Source organism: Medicago sativa, chromosome 7 (genome assembly GCF_051527215.1).
Source record: "Medicago sativa cultivar Bolivia chromosome 7, Bolivia_mono, whole genome shotgun sequence".
Taxonomy (NCBI): Eukaryota; Viridiplantae; Streptophyta; class Magnoliopsida; order Fabales; family Fabaceae; genus Medicago; species Medicago sativa.
In genome coordinates, this window is record NC_140755.1 from 56,569,847 (window position 1) to 56,593,237 (window position 23,391).

General features: G+C 33.1%; 3 protein-coding genes, 1 long non-coding RNA gene and 1 pseudogene across 4 annotated transcripts; 3 read left to right on the forward strand and 2 right to left on the reverse strand.

Moving 5' to 3' along the window:
• Window positions 1-815: 815 nt before the first annotated feature.
• On the forward strand, window positions 816-1,680 carry LOC146906965 (uncharacterized). The gene is made up of 2 exons (XM_085729006.1): window positions 816-1,167; window positions 1,256-1,680. The coding sequence occupies exons 1-2, from the start codon at window positions 816-818 to the stop codon at window positions 1,678-1,680; spliced, it is 777 nt and encodes a 258-aa protein (XP_085585132.1).
• Window positions 1,681-6,909: 5,229 nt separating this feature from the next.
• LOC146906966 (F-box/kelch-repeat protein At3g23880-like) lies at window positions 6,910-8,142 on the reverse strand. Its single transcript, XM_085725041.1, has one exon. The coding sequence runs from the start codon at window positions 8,140-8,142 to the stop codon at window positions 6,910-6,912; it is 1,233 nt and encodes a 410-aa protein (XP_085581167.1).
• Window positions 8,143-8,763: 621 nt separating this feature from the next.
• Window positions 8,764-10,604, forward strand: LOC146906967 (uncharacterized; annotated as a pseudogene).
• A 4,448-nt stretch (window positions 10,605-15,052) lies between these two features.
• Window positions 15,053-17,336, forward strand: LOC146906968 (elongation factor 1-gamma 3-like). Its single transcript, XM_085729008.1, has 7 exons — window positions 15,053-15,061; window positions 15,313-15,432; window positions 15,550-15,610; window positions 15,697-15,746; window positions 15,938-16,043; window positions 16,201-16,662; window positions 16,817-17,336. The coding sequence occupies exons 1-7, from the start codon at window positions 15,053-15,055 to the stop codon at window positions 17,191-17,193; spliced, it is 1,185 nt and encodes a 394-aa protein (XP_085585134.1). The 3' UTR covers window positions 17,194-17,336.
• Window positions 17,337-20,959: 3,623 nt separating this feature from the next.
• LOC146906969 (uncharacterized) lies at window positions 20,960-21,538 on the reverse strand. The gene is made up of 2 exons (XR_015020040.1): window positions 21,492-21,538; window positions 20,960-21,245 (listed from the first exon to the last, which is right to left on the reverse strand). It is a non-coding gene; the product is annotated as an uncharacterized LOC146906969 (long non-coding RNA).
• Window positions 21,539-23,391: the final 1,853 nt, after the last annotated feature.

Sequence of the window (23,391 nt, forward strand, 5' to 3'; positions counted from 1 at the left end):
TTTTTCATCCAAATATATGAGAAAGTTGATATGATAAAATCGTGGAAACTCATTAATATTGTCAAAATATAAACAATAATATAGTGTTTCTATTGAATAACTCCTTATTTTATATACAAAACACCGTGCATTGTTTGCACCGCACCCGTTGCAGATTTTATGTGCTTATATATGCATAAATGAATTTTTATGTACATATATGAGAAAATCGATATGATAAAATTTTGAAAACTCATTATTTTCAAAATATCAACATCAATGTAGTGTTTCTATTAAATAACTTTTTTATTTTATATTTAAAACACCGATAAATATTTGCACCACACTCGTTCAGGATTTTATAAGCTTATATATGCAGATTAAATTTTTTATTTAACGATATGTGATAGTCGATATGATACAATTTGGAAAACTCGTGACTATTTTCAAAATATCAACATCAGTGTATTGTTTCTCCAAAATACTGTTAAATATTTACACCACTCTCATTATTTAATTTATGTGCTTATATCTCAAAAATCAAATTTTATATAGACCAATATGAGAAACTTGATATGCTTGAATTTTGAAAACTAATCACTATTTTAAAAATATTAACATTAATGTATCGTTTCTTTTTTGAAGAAATTAATGTATCGTTTCTAGTAAAAAAAATTATATGCAAATTAGCAATATTAAGAGATTAAAAGAGATCAGAATATTGGGTTCAATCCCCACAAAGCCAGGATGTGCATAGTTTGCGTGTGTCTGATTTGATAGCTGATGAGGAATGAGTTTGGGAAATTGATAAGATTGAATCTTTGTTTTCGGATGATATGGTGCAAGCTATTCTCGACACACCACTGTTTGCAGAAGTTCAGAACGATAGAATAGCATGGATGCTGGAACGTAACGGGAGGTATACAGTTAAGACTGGTTATAAACTGGCTATGATAGAGTTGCTACACACTGATCGGTTCCATGTTGCAGGAGAGCGGCATAGAATCTGGAAGGAGAATTCCCCCCATAAAGCACATAATTTATTATGGAGGATTTGCAGGGGTTGTATTCCGACGCGCCTCCGGCTACAATCACGACATGTGCAATGTGAGGTAATATGTCCTTGGTGTGATGCGGCTGTTGAGGATGATTGGCATGCTTTTATGGGTTGTACAGTAGCGCGTGAGAGTTGGTATTGGTTTTGTGACTGTGCTGCAAAAACGAGTTGGAACTTAGAGCAGTTTGACAGATTTTGTTTTTGACATATGTTGTTCAGAAAGTCGAGACATTGCTGGTCGGGTGGCTTTACTTCTTTGGCAAAGTTGGGCTGCAAGCAATGATGTCATTTGGAATGACATTCATCATACTTCAACAAGCATTGAAAGGACAGCACTAGATGCATGGCAACAATGGCAAGAGATTCATAAACAGCCATCACCACTGGTTGTGCAACGCGTGCAGAATAGAGTGCAAGGCAACTACTTAGTTTGGGAGAAACCGTGCGAGACGTGGTTGAAGTGCAATGTGGTTGCTGCGTTCCATGTTGGTAACCATTTTACATCTTTTGCGTGTTGTGTTAGAGACTCCCGTGGGCAATTTATTCGGGCTCAAACAAAATGGCAGCGGGCAAATATGACAGTATTGGAGGGGGAGGCAATAGCCTTACTCGATGCCATTCACTTTGCTGATGTGAATAGATGAGACCGAGTTGACTTCGAATCCGACTCAGCTACTCTAGTGCAAGCTCTATCGTCTCTAGGCCATGGTGATTCGGAATTCTATGTTATTGTTTCTAGTATTATTTATCAGTTATCTTCACATTCCAACTTCGAGGTGAAGTTTGTTAGGAGACAAGCGAACATGGTTTCTCACACTTTAGCTAGGGCGGCCTGTTCTTCGGCTAGTCACCGTATTTTTAATTCTTATCCTTCTTGTATTGAACATTGGTTGATTAATGATAATAGTTAATTTTGCTTTGGTCAAAAAAAAAAAGATCAAAATAAATTATTTTCCTATACTTATGGCATAAGAGAGTAACATAAACTTTTTGTTCCCTATATTTATGCATAAGAGAGGTAAATTTTTTTATTTTTGTAAAGAACACGACAATTTTCTATTTGAATTAGAATTGATTTTCAAAAGCTTCATTCGTTTCAATATGTTTTTGCTGATTTTTCAAAGCTTCGGTCCATTCTACAATTTTCTGTTTTAAATTCAAGGATGGACTCAATTAATCAAGGGAAAGTGACAAACAGAGAGAGTGAGAGAATCTGGTAGGTTGGAGAAGATGAGAAGGTGAATGAGTTGAGTATAGCATGTGGAAAGGCATATGTACCATGTAAAATTAGTTTTTTTAATCCATACCGTTTATTTTTATCCAATGGGTGAGATTCATTCTTATCATTCTCACATAAGATGTTCATTCTCATGTGATATGCCCCATATGTGTGTGTGTCTATATATATATATATATATATATATATATATATATATATATATATATATATATATATATATATATATATATATATATATATATATATATATATGAGTTAGGATCCGTTGACACCAGGTGTGAACAGATTCGTTGACACCAAATCTCATCCATTAATTTAGTTTAATCAAGAGAGGTTAATAATTATTCATTTAAAAGTGCATGTTACACCAATTGTATTTTCCGCACCTTATTATCTCTCTCTCCCTTTATTCTGAACCTCAATGTCTCTCTTATGAATTTCCATATCCGTGCTGTATTTCACAATTATCCTATGAATCTTTTATTTTCTCTCAGATGGTTTGTGTTCCTCGATCAATAGAGTTTTGTAAGTTAGAGATTGTAAGCAATTAAACTTTATTGAATTAGGGTTTATGAATAATATAATTTCGGTGACATGATTTGATAATTTCAACGTTCAATTTCCCAAAGATCCAATCCAAAATCCTTTGTGATTCACTATGTCTTCCTATGGAAAAAATAAAGAATACTGGGTTTGAAAGGCATGGCGGTGTAACTAATTAGGACAAATAGTATATGCCTACGATGAATTGGAATTAGGACAAATAGTATATGCCTGTTGATAAGAAAAAAGACGTTTCCATTGTTGTTCAGAACAACAATGGAGAAAGAGCGAGTGTACGGAATAACAGATCAGATAGAGAAAGGTTCATATGAGTAAATTTCAAAATAATTAGGACCCTTGGATTAAACGTGTTAAATGGTTAAGATTTGGTGTCAACGGATCCTATATATATATATATATATATATATATATATATATATATATATATATATATATATAGATTATAAAAACAAATAATATTTCTTGTCAAAAAAAAACAAATAATATTTTAAATTTAAAAGTATTTCAAAAACTTATTAATTTTGCATCCAACTTATCCGTGGAAGTGGAAATTAGTTACATTTTTTTAGAGAAAAAATTGACTACACCTTTTTGTTTTTAATTAAAAAACAAATAATATCTTAAAAGTATTCCAAAGACTTATTAGTTTGCATCCAAAAAAAAAACAAATTTTGAAGTCATTTTAGAAAAACTTGGTAAAAAAAAAAGTCATTGTTTTGAAAAACAAATAATTTGATTCTATAGTTATCCGTGAAAATTTGTTAGAGTTGTGATGACATTATCCATAACTTTTTTTTACAAATTAAATAATTTCATGCTTATCCATAGAAATTTGTTGCAGATGACCATTATCCATAATTAATTTTATATTTTTTTAAAACAATTAAATTAAATTTTTTGCAAAATGACCATTATGCACATAAAAATAAGGAAATCGTGAGTTTTAAAGATGACGATTATGAAATTTTGCTGTACTTCAACTTTCATATATTGTTAATAGATACAATTAAATTAAATTTTGCAAAATGACCATGATGAACATAAAATTAAGGAAATCGTGAGTTTTAAAGATGACGATTATGAAATTTTGCTGTACTTCAACTTTCATATATTGTTAATAGATATATTGTTAGTAGATTAGTAGATACCTATAAATATCTTAAATCTTAAATTTCTATTTTAACCCTTTAAAATATTTATTTCAGTAAGTCTTTCTGGCTGGGCCTATACCCCTTAAATTTAGCATTTTCACTTCACTCCTTGCATATTATTGTTCTTCTAGGTGCAAACTGAGTTGTATTTACAAACAATTTTAATCCATATTTTTAAGTACACTTATTTTTAATCCATCTCACAGCTTGCGTTCATCTATATGGTTTATATGGTATTAAACCGGTGGTTGCGTGTCATTTTTTATATTATGATCAAATGTGCAGCCTCGCTATTTTTTATATTTCTGATCATGGCAGATCAATGTGTTAATGCGATCATGGTTGCGACAGTGGTTGCAGTTTTGCAGATTTCTCTAAAACATGTATGTTGCAATAAAAAAAAGTGTTGTTTATTGTTGTTTTCGTTGAAGAGAGCAAAATGAGAGGAAATGAATTTGTAGAAATGTCTAAAATAGTGTCTATCAATAGAGACAAGATAATGGAGACTGAGTAACAGAATAACCGTTGCAAACTAACAGTATTGGTTTGGTAAATTACAGATTTGAACTCTACATCCACACAAGAGTCTAGTCGTTCTATTACAAGTGCATTATCAAGGCAAATAATTGGAAGGAACCAAAAATAAATAGAGAATGCAATTTTTACAGCATGACATAAATTGTTACCAAACTTTCTTACTGCATCAAAATGACTTCTTAGTTAAGTTACGACATGTTCTTCACAGTCAGCCATTTTCAGAGCACTTACCAACTTTGTCCTGTCAAAAAGAATTGAAAACAACCAGACAAATATTAAATGATATTTCAAAGAAATAATGAAGATGAAATTTAATTCACACAGTGAAAATAGTGCGAAAAAACATGTCTTTTATCACTTAATGGAGCGCTGAACTTAATGTTTTAGTTTCTCCATTTTCCCTTAGGTCTTTTGAGAGGAATGTGAAGGAAATCAGAATAACCTTGGTCTCTCAAACAAGTTAACTCAATAAGAGAAATTTGGTTTCAAATGTAGAAAAAACATTGAAATGCAAAGGCAATCTTCCGGTATGTTGATATCGTTAGTACTAGTAAAACAACTTATGGTAAAACGTGACAAAGCAAAAATATCAAAACAACTTATGATATAATTCTATGGCGCAAATCTACTTGTACTAATGCAATATTTCAAAACAACTTATGATAAAAAGCAAAAAAGCAAAAATTATATTAGTTCTATGAAGTATTTTCATATAAACGTCATGGATCATAGTATATACGGGTTAAAAAGAGAAAGGCAAAGGCAAAGGCATAATGGTGGTAGAAGGTCAAGATCATCTAGTGATACCAGCATTAAGAGCACTTATTATGGATAAAGATGATAATACACGTCTAATTCATAAAGATCTATTGGAAAGATTTGGTGTGGAAACTCATACAGTGAAAAATGGCATAGATCATACTTGAGTCATAGATCATAGTAATCAAATTAGGAATTAGTCAGAGTTTTTAATCATCATAAATAAATGAACTGCTTCAGCTTTTATGTCTATCAAGTTATTCTACTCGTACCTACAACGAAAATTAATGATAAAAAGTTAAAAACCAAAAATTACATTAGTTCTTTAAGGTGACCAGATCATAGTATTTTCATATTATAACCTGCGGGGAGCAAACTTAGAGTGTAACAACGGCAGAAACAGAATCAGAAAAAAATTAATCATTACAGCAAACAAAAGTTTCAAATTTTGCGAAGTTAAATGTTGAGCTGTGTAGATTATCTACAAATAAAACAATGTTCTTACCAACAATGTCATTTTCGATCACGAGAAAAATATTCAAGAGTTACGAAAATTAATATACAAACTGAAGAAAACTTGCAATTATATTCACAGAAGTTTCAGTGCCAATCCCTCAACAAAAATGAAAGGTGTCTCACGTAATTGGCTTATGGTATTCTTGGGCCTTCGGAGGGATCACGTTTATCATGTAAGAACTATGATCAGGAAAAACCACGGTTCATATAAAACACATTAGTAACTAATTTGTCAGAGCCCTTACAGAAAAGCTGCCCTTTTTACATAGGTAGGGATGCACATAATATAAAGCTAAGGTACTCAAAAACCAAAGCTGAAAGTAAAATATACAATTATTTGCAAAAGCGTTTTCATGCTTATAAAACATAATAATAGGATAACTTTTTGTTTCACATAGGTTCCCTAGAGTAGAGGGAATCTTACTGAGGGTACTTGTATTTCTCCAAGCCGAGATTGGAACCTTGGTTCACCACATGTTGTGGGAAGTTATCCCTTCCGCTAGACCCAACCCCCATTTGCATAGGACAATGAGTGTGTAGGCACTTTTACTCATTTTAAGGCTCTGTTCACCCATAAGTAAAAAAGCACGTGGGTTCACAAACATATGCTCAGCCAATTTGAATGTTTATACAATACATATTACATGTACAGACACACTCGTTGTCTAAAACTGTTTGGAAGTAAATGAAATTAATATAAGTTTGAAGAGAAAATGATGTTTTCATTTTATCATCTATGGAAAGATCAATTGATAATAAATTTGCCAAAGTCTCAAGATATCTGTGACCAAACCATTGACATGTATCTCGCTTTAACATTTCCCTCTACTACCTTATATGACTTTTTTCGTGGCATTTCAATTTTAAATTTATTATCCTTCCAAATCGAGAACAACTTCATACTTTAGTTTTGTATAAAATGTTCCAAATACCAACAAAGTTAAGGTCATTCAAGACTCATTGAATTTCCTTTAGGCAGGATTATCTTCAAGTTATAATTATAATAATATATATAAGAACAACCAGATACAAACTCATTCAGTTCAGAGATTATAAAACACTTAAACTAAATTTGAACAATTAAATCATTGAAGGGAAACTTACTTTCAAGAGGTTGAAACTAAGCTTTCAACATACTCCTTGGTATAAAACCACCATATTTTATTGTTGACAGATGTAGTATGCTCCACTCTTTTATCTCTCCAATTATAGAGAATTGCATGTTGTTCGTCAAAGTCATAGCCTTCTTGCTTGCATGCCATTATCAGTGTGTCGTTACTCTCAGAAACACACAATGGTAACAGGAACAATTGCTCCTCGTATTCCTCCACATCACTAATGCCATAATCAATTTGAAGATCCTGAAAACTAATTTTTAGGAATTGAGTCCATGACTCTTGAACTCCAAATTCCATCATCTTCCATAAAACAAAATGGGTCCCTTTCAGAATGTGTGAAAAACATAGACAATCCATCAATACAGTAACAAATGGCTTAATAGGTGGTACTTCAACAAAACCGCTAGGTGGCAGCAACTGTTGATAGCTCTCAGTACCCAAATCAAGTGAGACAATCACAAACTGCTCAATTGTAATATCACTCCATTCATATTCAGTCATATTTCGAATAGCCAACCAGTTAACAGTGCCACTCACATACACACCAGAATTGACAAATGGATGACACTCGAGATGTTTAGACTCAACGCCAAAAGGAACAATGGGAAAACTTGGAATATCTCTCCAAACATTATCACCCATACTGAAAACTTTTACCTTGTTGGCAGAGAAGGCGACCACCTTATAAGTGTCATTTGAAATATCATAGCCAAATATTAAGCTGAAAAAATTGGGATACCCTATTTTTTGAGATAATGTATTTGTGGCTGGGTTCCAGAAACGGAACCAGACGTTTTGGTCGTCAGTGGACCGAGAATCACCATTCAAACAGATTAATCCATTGCAGGAACCAACAATGAAACAACAATCCTTAGTAAATAGGAAGTAAGAAGGATCCTTGGGAATGGAGATATTCCTGAATGGAGTCTCAAGGAAACGACTTATGGGAATGGGTACAACACTAAAATCCCACTCGGTATCAGATATGTACTGGTCTGAAAGTAGTGCTAGATGGGTGTTACATCGCGACCGGTGAAGGTGCAATTTGATGAAGGAAGAATCATGAGAAATTAGGGTTTCCCATGATTTGGAAACGCATTTGAATTGCATCAGAGTTTTGACGGGGAGCCGCGATAGAATTTCAGTGATGAGTTCATCAAAGAGGACTGACGTCAGAACACCACCGTTTGATTGCAGAGACTCTGGCGACGGAGAATCCATAATGAAAGAGCGGCAGCAGCTATGTTATGAATGTATGCTGAGCGTGACTATGAAGAAGGCAGTGGCGTTGATGTTGAAACTTGAAACCATAACAAACATTTGTCTCTTTCTGAGTCATTATCAAGTCTTTACACGGGAAAAGGGAAAAGCCATCAACACCGGCATATTATTACGAGATATTCTTGCATCAACTCTCACCCAACACATTATTTTCACACCCAACCAATAAAAATATGACACATGTTATTAACTTTACAAAAAATGTGATTTTAATTAAGGAAATGGAAACATAAATGATGGTGGGTGGTTCTTGTCGGTTAAAGAAAGTGGAAAAAAGAGAGAGAAATATTAAAAATAATGAGAAAAAATTCTGATATTAATTTAATTCTTTTTATTATTTTAACGTGGTGGGTTGGTGTAAGAATGATGTGTTGGGTAAGAGTTCAGAATTTCTTTATTATTCCTTTTTCAAACAAAATAAAAAAAAACCAACATATTATTCCCTTAAAAAAAACACACCAACATATTCTTGTTAATATCTTCTTTGAGTTTTTAGAGATTTCTTAAAAATATCTAAAACTTCGTTTTCAAATAGTCTGGTGGATAGAATTCACTTTTTAAATGCGTGGTAGAGATAATAGGTCCATTTTTTCTTTTATCAAGGATCGTATATGGAGACGAATAAATCCGTGGAGGGGACGAGCATTATCGAAGGCGGGAAAGGAAGTTATGATCAAATCTGAGTTACAATCTATTCCTTCATATATAATGAGTATCTACCTTCTGCCAAATTCAGTTATAGATGATATCGAGAAGATGATCAATGCATTCTGGTGGGGAGGAGGGAGTAACAACCGAGGGATTAAATGGATGACATGGGAACGAATGGCATGCCCCAAAGAGTTTGGTGGAATGGGGTTTCGGAATTTCAAAGCTTTTAATCTCGCTATGGTAGCTAAGCAAGGATGGAGCTTTCTGTCTAAACCTGAATCTCTGGTTGCTAGAGTTTTTAAATCGAGGTACTTTCCCCAGTCTTCCTTTTGGGGGCTAAACTCGGTAATAACCCGAGCTTTGCTTGGCGGAGTATTTGGAATTCGCGTCAGTTACTTTTACATGGTTGTAGGTGGACAATTGGGTATGGGCAGCAGATCAGCGTGATGAATGATCCATGGGTTCGAGGTGTTCATGGTAGTTGGTTTCAATCCCCACAAAGCCAGGATGTGCATAGTTTGCATGTGTCTGATTTGATAGCTGATTAGGAACGAGTTTGGGACATTGATAAGATTGAATCTTTGTTTTCAGATGATATGGTGCAAGCTATTCTTGACACACCACTGTTTGCAGAAGTTCAGAACGATAGAATAGCGTGGATGTTGGAAAGTAACGGGAGGTATACTGTTAAGACTGGTTATAAACTGGCTACGATGGAGTTGTTACACACTGATCGGTTCCATGTTGCAGAAGAGTGGCATAGAATCTGGAAGGTGAATTCCCCCCACAAAGCACGTAATTTATTATGGAGGATTTGCAGGGGTGTATTCCGACGCGTCTTCGACTACAATCACGGCATGTGCAATGTGAGGTAATATGTCCCTGGTGTGATACGGCTGTTGAGGATGATTGGCATGCTTTTGTGGGTTGTCCGGTAGCACGTGAGAGTTGGTATTGGGCAGGACTATCGACTGTGATGCAAACGCGAGTTGGAAATGAGAGCAGTTTGGCAAATTTTATTTTTGACATATGTTGTTCAGAAAGTCGAGACATTGCTAGTTGGGTGGCTTTACTTCTTTGGCAAATTTGGGCTGCACGCAATGATGTCATTTGGAATGATGCTCATCATACTTCAACAAGCATTGGAAGGACAACACTGGACGCATGGCAACAATGGCAAGAGATTCATAAACAGCCCTCACCACCGGTTGTGCAACAAGTGCAGAATAGAGTGCAAGGCAACAACTCAGTTTGGGAGAAACCGCGCGAGACGTGTTTGAAGTGCAATGTGGATGCTGTGTTCCATGTCGGTAACCATCTTACATCTTTTGCGTGTCGTGTTAGAGACTCCCGTGGGCAATTTATTCGGGCTCAAACAAAATGGCAGCGGACAAATATGACGGTGTTGGAAGGGGAGGCAATAGCCTTACTCGCTGCCATTCACTTTGCTGATGTGAACAGATGGGACCGGGTTGTCTTCGAGTCCGACTCAGCTACTCTAGTGCAAGCTCTATCGTCTCCGGGCCATGGTGATTCGGAATTCTATGCTATTGTCTCTAGTATTATTTATCAGTTATCTTTACATTACAACTTCGAGGTGAAGTTTGTTAGGAGACAAGCGAACATGGTTGCTCACACTTTAGCTAGGGCGGCCTGTTCTTGGGCTAGTCACCGTATTTTTAATTCTTATCCTTCTTGTATTGAACATTGGTTGATTAATGATAATAGTTAACTTTGCTTTTGTCAAAAAAAAAAAAAGAATTCATTTTTTAAAGTGAACAAGTGACCAACATATTATTCCCTTAAAAAAAAAAACACACCAACATATTCTTGTAAATATCTTCTTTGAGTTTTTAGAGAATTCTTATAAAGATCTAAAACTTCGTTTTCAAATAGCCTGGTGGATAGAATTCACTTTTCAAAGTGAACAAGTGGAATGTCCGGGTTCGAACCCTATCCTCTGCATGTCAACTATATTATGCTCACGACACAATATAAACAAAAATAAAAAATATATGATGGCTGAACTTGCACATTTAAGTGTAAATAAATGAAAATTTCAAAGATCGAACTTTATTTCATGACACTATTGTAAATTTATAATTACTTTTTGACTTAATTGCAATTTTAGTCCTGCAATTTAACTAATTTAGGAATTTTGGTTTCCCAATTTCGAAATCCGCAATTTTGGTTCCTTGTTTTTTTTCTTCTAATTTTTTGAATTTAATTCAACATTTCAATTGACACCGATGTGGCATAATATTCGATAATGTGGATCTGAACTTAGTACATACATGGATGTCACGTCATATTAAATTTAAAATGATATTACTTTCGAATGTAATGGTCAATAATTTATATTAGACAATGATAACAAAAAAAAAAAAAAACTCATAACTAGCTAAAATTGCATTTCGTAAAATCAGAAACTAAAACTTTTTTCTATAGGAATAGAAATCATGACCAAAAATTCATCTCCATCAAAACCTACAAACCAGAAATTGTATTCCTTCCTTACCTCGTCTTCCAACATATGTGAATCGTAGCTTACGATTCTGCACTGCACAATTGGGATGAGTTCATATGTGAAAGGGAAAGGGGTGGAGAAAGGTTCCGACATTCAAAACCCATGAGATCCATTCTCCTCTTCATGGACAAAAGAGGATGAGAAATTTGTTATGAGGTACAGGGCCACACACCACGAGATCCATTCTCCTCTTCATGGACAAAAGAGGATGAGAAATTTGTTATGAGGGTATAAACTTCTTCTTCAAGAATTTGTTTCATAATGGTACTGTTATGACAAAAACTGCATGTTAGCTTTAGAAATGTTTGTTTCAGATCACTTATGTTAGCATCCACCAAATATTGTTTAGCGCCAACTAAATCTAACGCAAATGTTTTTTGTTTTCAATTCAATTTTTTACCAAATTTAGTTTCAGTGTAGTAGATTCTTATATTTTGTTAATTTAATTAATTAGCGTCCGTGTATCTGAAGCTAAATTTTTTTTCATTTTTAGTTTCTTAAATAGCTTCTACTATTTCTAAAGATAAAAGATTTTAACCTTTTTTTCTATCTTTTTTTTTTTACAATATTTCTTTCCCACTTTTATTTATTTAAAGAAAGTCAAACTTAATTGATATCATTCATTACAAATACAAGGAGAATAAATCTTAAGATTTCCCTCAATTTGTTTCAACTATTTTTTCAAACCCTCACTACAAATACTTTAAAAAAAAAATTGTTGTCCAGAAAACAATCATTATTTTATTTCATGTAACAAAACCAAGGGCACACTCTCCTCCCTTACCAAGCTCTATCAGGGCCTCGCCTTTCTCCCCCTCCATCTCCGACCATCATGACCTCCAACAGAGAAAAAGATACTAAATTCTTGTTCTTTATCATATGGCCTTTCCTCTGAACCGAATGGATTGTTGGTTAGTGAAACATCCTTCTTTTTAATCCTTATTTATTATTATTAATATTATTATTATTATTATTATTATTATTATTATTATTATTATTATTATTATTAGTACTACTAGTGAAAAGACGGGCACTCACGTGCTTGTGATCACGAGGATTGGTTTTCAACGTTCATATAAGACTGAAATCTAAAGGATAGTATTCTACCATGTCATTCTTAAATCCATCGTGATTTTACATCCGCTGTACATAGCATTATGCAAATACAGAACTTACAAGTACAAACACACTAATTATCAATAACAAAGTTTTGAAGTAAATGAAATTAATACCAGTTTAAGGAAGGATCATCAAAGATGATGGTTTTCCATAACTTGCAGACACACTTAATTTGCATTAGAGTTTTCACAGGAAGCCATGATAGGATTTCAGCAATGAGTTCGACGAAAAGGATTGCCGGCCAAGTTGGAGGGGATTTCATGAGAGGCGTTTGTCTAAGTTGGAGGGGAATTCAACGAAAGGAACAAAGTGACTGCCTATGTTTTGATCTTGAAGTTGAAAGCTAAACCCTAATAAATAATTGTGTATCAATTCTGAATTCCATTTAGGTCTTTTGTGACACGAAAAGTAAGTCTCGATAAGGAAAAAAAAAAGTCCAAATTATAGCCTCCAAAATTGTAATTTTTCTAAATACACCCCATGTATTCCTTGTTTCACCCCAAACTGACAAAATTACCCTTAAACAAAAATTAATTTAATCTTAAACTCAGTTTAAGTAGGTCATTCAAATCGAGTTTAAGTGTACATACTTAAACTCGGTTTAAGTAAGCCAAGTAAACTTAATTTAAGTAGGTAAGGTAAACTGAGTTTAAGTGTGCATACACTTAAACTCGGTTTAAATAAGTCATGTAAACTTAGTTTAAGTAGGTGATCATGTAACTTGAGTTTAAGTGTACATACTAAACGTTAAATTTCGCTTTAACTTTTTCAACCCTGTTTAATGTTTCTACGTAATCTTATTTTAATTATCTACATGTTAACTCAGTTTAAGTAGCAAGGTTATGTAAACTATGTTTACATGTACCTACTTAAACTGAATTTAAGTTAACCTCAACAATCTTAATTAACGTTGTTCGTGCTGCATCATTAAATAACCGTGTTGTAAAGTGAATAACATCAAAAATAGAAACTCTAGCATTGAAAAAGAAGAAGAAATTCAATTATTTATATGCAATAAATTATGGATGAAAGATGTTTTGATTCACTCTTTAATCTTCTATAGAGATTGATTGAACATCCATGATTGTTTGTGGGTGAAAGAGGGTGAAATTTTAGAATGAAAATGAATGTAATCAAGGTTTTAAGAAAATTTATATAAAAGGGCAATTTTGATATTATTATAAAATTTTAAGTAAATTTGGGTGTAACCAGAAATACACAAAAACTCAAATTGTAAACACTTTCAAATGTCAAATTTTATTCATATTAATTTTTGTGAAAACATGTTAGAGAATATTTGATAGTAAGTGGTTAATGATAATGACCAAATTAATAGTAAATTTATAAGATATAAGGATTTAATTCATGATAAATGGTTGAATTTGTGGACCACATTCTAATTGAGTTTGGGATATTTTTAAAATACTTGAAAGTTTCTTGTAAAGTTAGTAACTAATTTGACCATTCTTTTTACGTTGTAGCTAATAGTTTAAGTTTTTTTTCTTTTAAAACTCAATAGAACAATAGTTTAAATGGTAAATACCTTGCTTAAATAGTTACCAAACAACTTTTTTTTTGTTGGCCGGCGCTTCAACGTCATACCTTGCATATATTATACATTGTCTTTACCAACTGAGTTAAGCTCACGAGAACAGTTACCAAACTACTTTTAACTTTATTTATAAAGCTCTTCTTTTCTGTTTTAATAGAATTTTTAAATCTTAGTTTCAGTAAATCATGAGTTGACACCACATAAATGATTGTTTTCTAAGTTAATTCCAACAGAGACGAAGGGGATTTAAGGATTCCGTAATCGCCGTTAATTATTTTAATCACAAACCTAATCTCGCATTGGGCGGGGAAATTTAACCTGAAACTCTATTCAATTCTCTTTTACTTTCACCCTTTGAAATAAGTTTTACTAAACTCATTACTTTATTACTTGTTACAATTTGATACACGTGCCAATTTCGTTCATCAAGTTTTTGGCTCCATTGCCAGAGATTGTTATATTTTGACAAGGCAATCGGTGAAACTTATTTTAAATTAGGATTAGCTCTAGGTAAGTCTAGGCAAGTTTTTCTTTTATTGTTTTTAATTTTGAGTTTTTATCTTTTAATTATTTAGGATTATTCAAAAAAATCTTTTAATTATTTAGGAGTAGTGATTTTTTATTATTATTAGTTGTTTCTTTTGTTTGTTTATCTTTTTTAGTAATCTATATCTTTTTTGTATAGATTGAGTAAGTTTTTTATTTTACTTGTTTCTAGGATAGTTTTAATTTTATTTCTAGTAGTTTTATTTTTGTTCCATATATTTCCAAAACAAAAACAAAATATATATATAATATTTACTTTCGTGATTAGTAGTCAAATTCGCTATATATATCATTGTTTACAACAATCATTATTTTTCTTCTACTCTAAATTCTCTCAATTTCTCAACCCTAAATTCATAAGAAAAACCTTAGCTTGCACTGCAAGCAATAAGTGCTGTGCTATCACTCACTCCTTCTTTCCTATCGGTTGAGATCTCCTTTTTCATTCGGAAGCCATGGCCCTGGTTAGTTACTGCTTCATTTTAATATATATATATATATATATAGTTTGGTGTTTGTTTAGAATCTTCTTGTTGGTCTTGGTTTGGCTTGGCTTTTCTTATGTTTAGTTCCATTTGGCGTTTTCTGGTTGTTGTGTTGGGTGTGGCAAGTTGTAATATTGGTGTCTCAATTCTCAGTCATCATAATTAATTTTATGTGTAATATTTTCCTTGTGGTTTCAATTCCGTGCATGTAACTGTTTATAATTATGTAGATCCTGCGCCCTCCCAACAATGGAAACAAAGATGTTTACGACAAAGATGTTAACAAGACTCTGATTACTGCTAAATATGTCGGTGTCGAAGTTCAATTGTCTCCAGACTCTGTTGGACCGGTATTATTATTATTTTTATTATTATTATTATTATTATTATTATTATCATCATCATCATTATCATTATAAGTTAAAATTCATCATATCAAAGCTCACGTAAATTAATATTCCTTCCAGTTTTTGATCTTGGAAACCCCTGATGGTACTGTCTTTGAGAGCTATGCCATTGCTCGCTATGGTATGTTTTCTTTCTTTAAACTTACATCATCTGTTTTTGAACAACTATTCTTTCTTGTAATGTTTTTGTAATTTACTTTGCTGCAGTTGCCCAATTGGGTGAAAACAATTTGTTTGGATCATCTCTCATTGATCAGGTAACATTCTCATTCCTGTTATGGTTTTGTCAAAGGAAGAAATAAACATTAATAGTTTTTAGTATCTGTTGTACCATGTACATGGTTTATGTAAAGAGTATAATTGGACAGGACCAAAAGTTTTTATATCCCTTGGCTTTGTTGTTTATCTTCCTTGTCCCATGCAAATTTTTTGTATTTTTCTATTTCAGGCCCACATTGACCAGTGGATTGATTTTTCTACCAGGGAGATTGACGCCAATATTATGAAAGTGTACCTGCCAAGACTTGGATTTGCCTCCTACGATCATCGAGTAAGTTGTGTGCCATGTTAATGTTTTAAAATATTAATTTGCAATGTAATCTTGTATGATGTTTCTAATCTTGAGTATTGGTAGCAATTATATAATGTTATTTAAATTCAATGTGAAAATATTAATTTCCCTTTTTGAAATTTGTGTCTAATTGAAGGAAGAGGCAACTGCTATGGATGGACTGAAGAGAGCATTTGAGTTTCTGAACACTCATCTTGCTCAGAATACCTACCTGCTTGGGTATTCTTTTACCATTGCTGACATTATAGCAACATCCAACTTGTATATAGGTTTTACTAAACTCTTGGTTAAGAACTTCACCTCAGAGTTTCCTCATGTTGAGAGATACTTCTGGACCATGGTCAACCAGCGCAATTTCCGAAAGATATTAGGTCAGGTTACGCAGACTGAAGCTATGCTACCTTTTCAGAATCCTCTTGACATTCTTCCTCCAAGCAAGATATTAGGCCAGGTTAGGCAGACCGAAGTAGAAGAAGTTGAAGAGGAGGCACCCGAACCCAAGAATCCTCTTGACCTTCTTCCTCCAAGCAAGATGATTTTGGATGACTGGAAAAGACTCTACTCTATAACTACGACGAACTTCCGTGAGGTTGCAATCAAAGGTATTGTGGTTACTTTCCTGTGTTTTTTATTATTTTTTTCTTTCAAGTTTTTGTAGCTTATATCCTTCAAAAATAAACTATTCTTTCTCACAATGTTTTTGGAAACGTGAATTCTTTTTATCTTGTCAATTGAATTCCTCCATTTGACTTGCAGGATTCTGGGAGATGTATGATCCGGAGGGATATTCTCTCTGGTTTTGTGATTACAAATTCAATGATGAGAACAAAGTTTCTTTTCTGCCACTCAACAAGGTCGTTGGATTTCTTCACAGGATGGCTCTGGCTCGCAAGTATGCTTTTGGAAAGATGCTTATAATTGGAAAAGAACCTCCATTTAAGGTGAAGGGGTTGTGGCTTTTCCGTGGACAAGATATTCAAAAATTTATCAAGGAATTCTATGACATGGAGCTCTATGAGTGGACCAAGGTTGACATCTCTGATGAAGTTCAGAAGGAGCGTGTGAGTCAGATGATTGAAGAAACTGAACCATTTGAGGGAGAAGCTCTTTTGGATGCCATGTGCTTTAAGTAGGTTTCATGGGTATCGTTTTGTTATTGGTTTCTTTCCTATTTTTTGCTATAGTTAAGTTCAAGATATTTAGGATTTTATCAACGTTGAAACTTTGATGGTAACAGGACCAGTGTTATATATAATTAGTTCTATATTTCTCCTTCGACTTAAGCATGTATGAATTACTTATGAGAACAATTGCGCTAAGATTAAAATAACTAAATAAAAAAATAGAAAACTAAATAAACTAAATAAAAATAACCATTCCGCCAAGGGTCATGATCTTATTGGCTTAAGAGAACAATTGCGCTAAGGGTCATAACCATGTCATGTCATTATTTTATGGATGTTGATACATGTTTGAGAGACGATTGTATGTGATAAATAAGCCATAGTGACGCGAGATCTAACTAATTAAAATTCCTCAAAGTGAATGTTAAGTTATATGCTTTCCAAAGGATATAACCCTTCAAGACTAGTATCGAATAATGTAGGTTTCGTTTACCCGAGATGCATTTTCTATATTAGTAAGTTGGATTGAGGTAACTTGTTTAACTTAATATAGTAAGATTATATAAGGTTTTTTTTTTTTTTTTTTGACACAAGTAAGATTATATAAGGTTAGAAGTAAGAGTCGGGAACATCCATATTATGGATTAGAATAAGGAGCATTTGATTAAATATGAGAGTTATACGAGATACAATTGGAAGGACTTCCTACGTAAATAACTAATATGAGAGTTATACGAGATACAATTGGAAGGACTTCCTACGTAAATAACTGAGTTTTGTGTAATCAGCCTAATGCTGAATTAATATAAAGTGAAATATGGATCTCATCCCACCAGAAAATCTTCCAACGGGATTTTCTAAATCAAATGTCGAGGGTTGTTGGGTTTGAGTAAAATAATGGGAGCATATTTAAAGGTCCAATTGAATGTGTTTTAATGATACTTATATCTTCACGTTTTTAAATGTAGATTATCATGTAAAATAACACTTCAAACAATATTACGCGATTAGTTCGTCACAAAGACAAATTGTCTGGGGCAAACTTTCTTGACTGAAATTGCAATTTGAGTATTGCCCTCATGCATGAAAAGAAGTTGTATGTTATAGAGGAACCTATTCCCAATGGAGTAAATAAGCAATTACCCCCCTGAAATTGTAAGTTTCGTCAATTACCCATTGGCATTAGCAAAACTTCAATTACCCCCATGAAATTGCACAACGTTAATCAATTTACCCCCTCCGTCAAATTCTTCTGTTAGTCAACATGACGTTTTGCAAATATCCCCCTGAAGTTTTGCACTTATGTGCAAAATGCACCTCGAACTTAAAAATTTATTTTTTTATTATCCTTAACTCAAAATATATTAAGGGAAAACAATTAACAATTAACTTTAATACTTTAAACTCTATAATATTACAATCCAATAAAAATATTGCAATCCAATATTACAATTAACATTTGGATACTTTATTACAACATTCTACATTGTTCAAGCCTAAGCAGCACGTTTCAAACTTGTGTTTTTCATGAGATTTCTATGGATATTAACTCAGTAATGTCTCATAAAAATTCTATGAATGAAGAAGAAGATGGTTCACGAAGCACTAATGGACTAAGCAATGATTCAACTTCAGCTTCTGCCATTACAAATTCTCCTACTCTATGCAGAAAAGGGCGAACTTGAAGAAGAGTCTTTGATTAATTTCAAAGGCAATGATGAATATTACAACAACCTCATGCAAGGTAGTGAATCAATAGGGAAATTAAATGAAAAATTAGTAGGCATTTTTTTAGCCTGGATATTGGTTTGGGAGAGAATGTGTCTTAAATAACTTAAATATTAAAGTTAACTGTTAATTGTTTGCATTTAATATCTTGAGTCAAGTATAAGAAAAAAAAATATAAATTTTCAAGTTCAAGAGGCATTTTGCACATAAGTGCAAAACTTCAGGGGGATATTTGCAAAACGTCATGTTGGCTAACAGAAAAATTTGACGGAGGGGGTAAATTGATTAACATTGTGCAATTTCAGGGGAGTAATTGAAGTTTTGTTAATGTCAGGGGGTAATTGACGAAACTTACAATTTCAGAGGGTAATTACCTATTTACTCATTCCCAATGAGAAGCCTCTTAGAAATGATCCGAAGGCTGAAAGAGATGCTTCCTATAAGCATCTAGAAGATGCTCCTTAGATACTTCTTGTCTCATGTTGGCCACCATGAACCCTGAGTTGCAAAAACAACATGAGAACGTGAATGAATTCAATATGATTGAACACTTGATGATTGCTATATCAAGTGCAGGCCATAACTAAAAGGTTTGAGGTTTCCAAAGCCCTTTTCCAAGCGACCCATGTACTCAAACTGATTGGGTATGTGGAGAACCTAGAAAGCCTGGGTTTTCCCCTCGAGCAAGAGCTTTCGACTTATTTGATCATGCAATCGTTGCTGGAGAGATTCAGTCAGTTTGTGTTGAACTTCACCATGTCTGACATGGTGAAGACTCTGCCACAACTGTTAAGCATGTTGAGACAAGCTGAACAAAATATGAAATCAAAAGGGAAATCGCCCATTTTGATGGTCAATAATGGAAATCTCAAGAATAACAATGGAAACAAAGGGAATGGTAAAGGAAAGGGCAAGGACGTTTCCAAACCCAAACATGTCACTCATGTTTTGAAACCTACTGGCGACATAACTAATGATGGTAAGTGTTTCCATTGCGGTAAGACTGGACATTGGAAGAGGAACTACCCAAAGTACCTTAACGATAAGAAAAATGGAGTATATGCTTCTAAATCAGGTATTTTCGTTATAGGAATTCATTTATCTACTTTTGCATCATGGGTATTAGATATCGGATGTAGTTCTCACATTTGTACTAACGTGTGGGGCTACCGGACGTATCACACACATTAATAGTGTTTATATTGTGGGTGGTGTAACTCTAAGATGGGTACATAATTATGTAAACGAAGTAAGCACTAAAGGAAGAAAAAAGTATTTATATATTTTATTACGGAAGAAAAAAGTATTTATATATTTTATTATTTAGAGATGTTAAATAAATAATTAATTAAATCATTATTCGAAAGTTTTTCTTATTCTCCAAGTTTTTCTAAAATATTTTGAAACTCAACCTGAAATATTTCGGTATGCAATCTAATATACACTACAAGAAATCTTGCATTTTGCCAGGGGCGGAATCCCTGGCAAAATGCAGAAAGCCCTGGCAAATGGACGTTTGCCAGGAGTTTTGCCAGGAGCAGAATACCCAGCAAATCTGCTCATCGCAAATGACCCTGCCAGGGCTTTAGCTCCTGGCAAATTCGCCCCTGGCACATCCCCTGGCACAACCCCTGGCAAAATGTGTCTGATAGAACACAGGCTTTTCTGACGCAATCTGATCAATGCAGACTGTGTCCCCTTACGTCAGTCCTTTTCAGAAACGTGTCAGGCGTTTTGCCAGGGGTTAACCCCTGGCAAATTGTGTACGACTTTTTAAAAAAAATGTTTTTTATTCGTTAAAAAAATAAAAATATTAAAATTTAATAATTAAAATAAATTTAAAAAAGAATTTAAATTTTATTTTCTAAAATTAATTAAATTTAATTATTAAAATATTTAAAATAAATGTTTTTAAATTGTTTTTTATTTCTTTTTTAAAAATTGATTTAATGATAAAAATTATTTAAAAAACGTTTTTAAAATGTTATTTTAATTTAATTGGTTTAGAAGAAGAAGTTAACAATGCAAATTAAAGTAATAGCACACATAAAATAATAGGTCTAGCAGCATTGAAATTAAAATTGTGCAGAATATTACATACATAAGTATCAAATAGGTAGAAATTGTACCGGGAAGTATAAGAAACTTCCCCAAATATTACCGACCAAGAAATTAAATAGATAAAGGCACGAGAGATGATCCCTGGCTAGAAGATGCATTAGAAATGACAGGCATGGGGTTTAATCTAGCTTATGTTGCTGCGTCCACAACATGAGTACTATAACGCTTCCTGTTGTTGCCCTTGCTCTTTCCTTTATGTTTCGGAGGCATTCCTAGATATTTATCAATAAGAAAAACATCATATCAAAACAATAAATCATCATAACACAATTAAACCATAGTAATTCTAACTTTATGTTTAGGATAATTTTGTTGCCTAAATTTCATCAATCATTTCTAATTTTGAATCCTTAACAAGTTCCCTAAGGGCACTTGTTAGCATGACCCTTAAATTAATGATCACAACAAGGCCTGTTAATCAACAATCTGCACTACTCATAATCAAACATGCTCCTCACCTTAATGTTGATATTAATCGATGGTGCTGGAATGTAATTGCGTAACTGTTCAGATATTGTAGTAAGAAAACGTTTACATAGGAAAAAACTACATTGTACAGTAACTCAAACTGACAGACAAGTAAAATATACAGTTATTACTCAGACAATCAGAATATGAAATCTTGCCATAGCATGATCAAGCAAGAAGCAGTATATCTCACGTTTCAATACAATAGAGAAAACTAAAATTAAAAGCATCCAAACAGAATCATCCAAACAGAATCATCCAAACAGTATATCTCACCCTATAACTGAAAGGAAGTTGACATTGCAGCATAACTTAATATGAGGGAAAATTGGTGATGAAGACTATTGTATAACATGTTTATGCTTTTTTTTTTTTTTGAAAGAACATGTTTATGCTATTCTCTCTATCTGTGACTACAAATATTATGTGATATTTTTTTTGAAGGATCGACATTGATCCCTATACTAGTACTAGATGATACACTTAGAAACATATACTCATTTCTCTTTAATGAGTCAGAGTTTAGATAAGTTCAAGTGCTAGTTCTTAATGTTGGTATGCGGGAGTTAAACCCACACATTTATGGATCTGGATTCTCTCCTATAACCGGAGAGTTTAGTTAAATTTGAACCACTCACTTTTCAGTAATGCATGTGGGTCCATCTAATGAGAAGTGAATAGACGATTTTGATTTATATTACATTTCCTCGTGTAAAAAAGTCATACGGAAAATGATCACTTATAGTTATAATGTGTATGAATCACCTTTTTATCAAATAGATCAACGTCGGTTAACTAAAAAAGAAAAACAAAAATTTATAACACATTGATGACAGACATTGTTATTTTCCAAATACTATTGCTAGAGAAGGGGTATTTAATTTATCTCAACAACTTCGTCTACGTGCCTATAAATTCCTAGTACTACCATTATTCCTAAACACATCCACAACCAAACTAACACATATCCGCAATTCGTTCATCACCATCAAATCCATATAACCATGGAAAATTCTCCATAAAGCAAAACCTAAAAGTAGCAAGAAAACTAGAAAAAGTGTTCATAGATTTCCTCAACCGCCACCAATCATCTTCATCATTAAACCATGAAGAGATTGGTGCATTAGTTGATTGCAAAGACTTTAACCAACTAAATGTAGACTACTTAGAATCCATTTCTGATGAACTAAAATTAGCTAGTTCTTCTTCATCAGATACAGAACTTGTTGATAAAATTGAAAGCTATCTTAGTGCTGTGGCTACTAACCATTATACTTGCTAATAAGTCCTTCAAAGTTAGGCAGCCACTTGAGAAGTTAATCAAGGTAATATGTACTATATCTTTATACCATGTGGCTACTAACCATTATACTTGCTAATAAGTCCTTCAAAGTTAGGCAGCCACTTGAGAAGTTAATCAAGGTAATGTGTACTATATCTTTATACCATGTGACTGCTTTTGCTATAGTTTTTGCTTTTTGTGTTAAAAAGATGATTTAACCACCACATATGATAGTTAAAAACAAAGTTAATCTGTTTTGTTTTCTACCAACCATAAGATATATCTTAATTTTGTAGAACAAGCTGTGGATAAATTAATTTTTTTCAATTTTTAAAACATTGAAAGGGTTACACATTTTCATCAGGATTTAAGATATATAACATTTTCATCAGGATAAAGAAGATTACAGATCTAAAGAAGTTACACATTGAAAGGGTTCGAGAAAATAAGCATCACATTGAAAGAAGTTACACTTTTTTTTTTTTAGATAACTAAAAACTTAATACCCATTTATTGGCAGACATCAAATTCAAGTTAAAAGCAAGGCCATGTATAACAATCTCAATAATACTGAATCTATGTAACAATAAATATAACCTGATAATGTC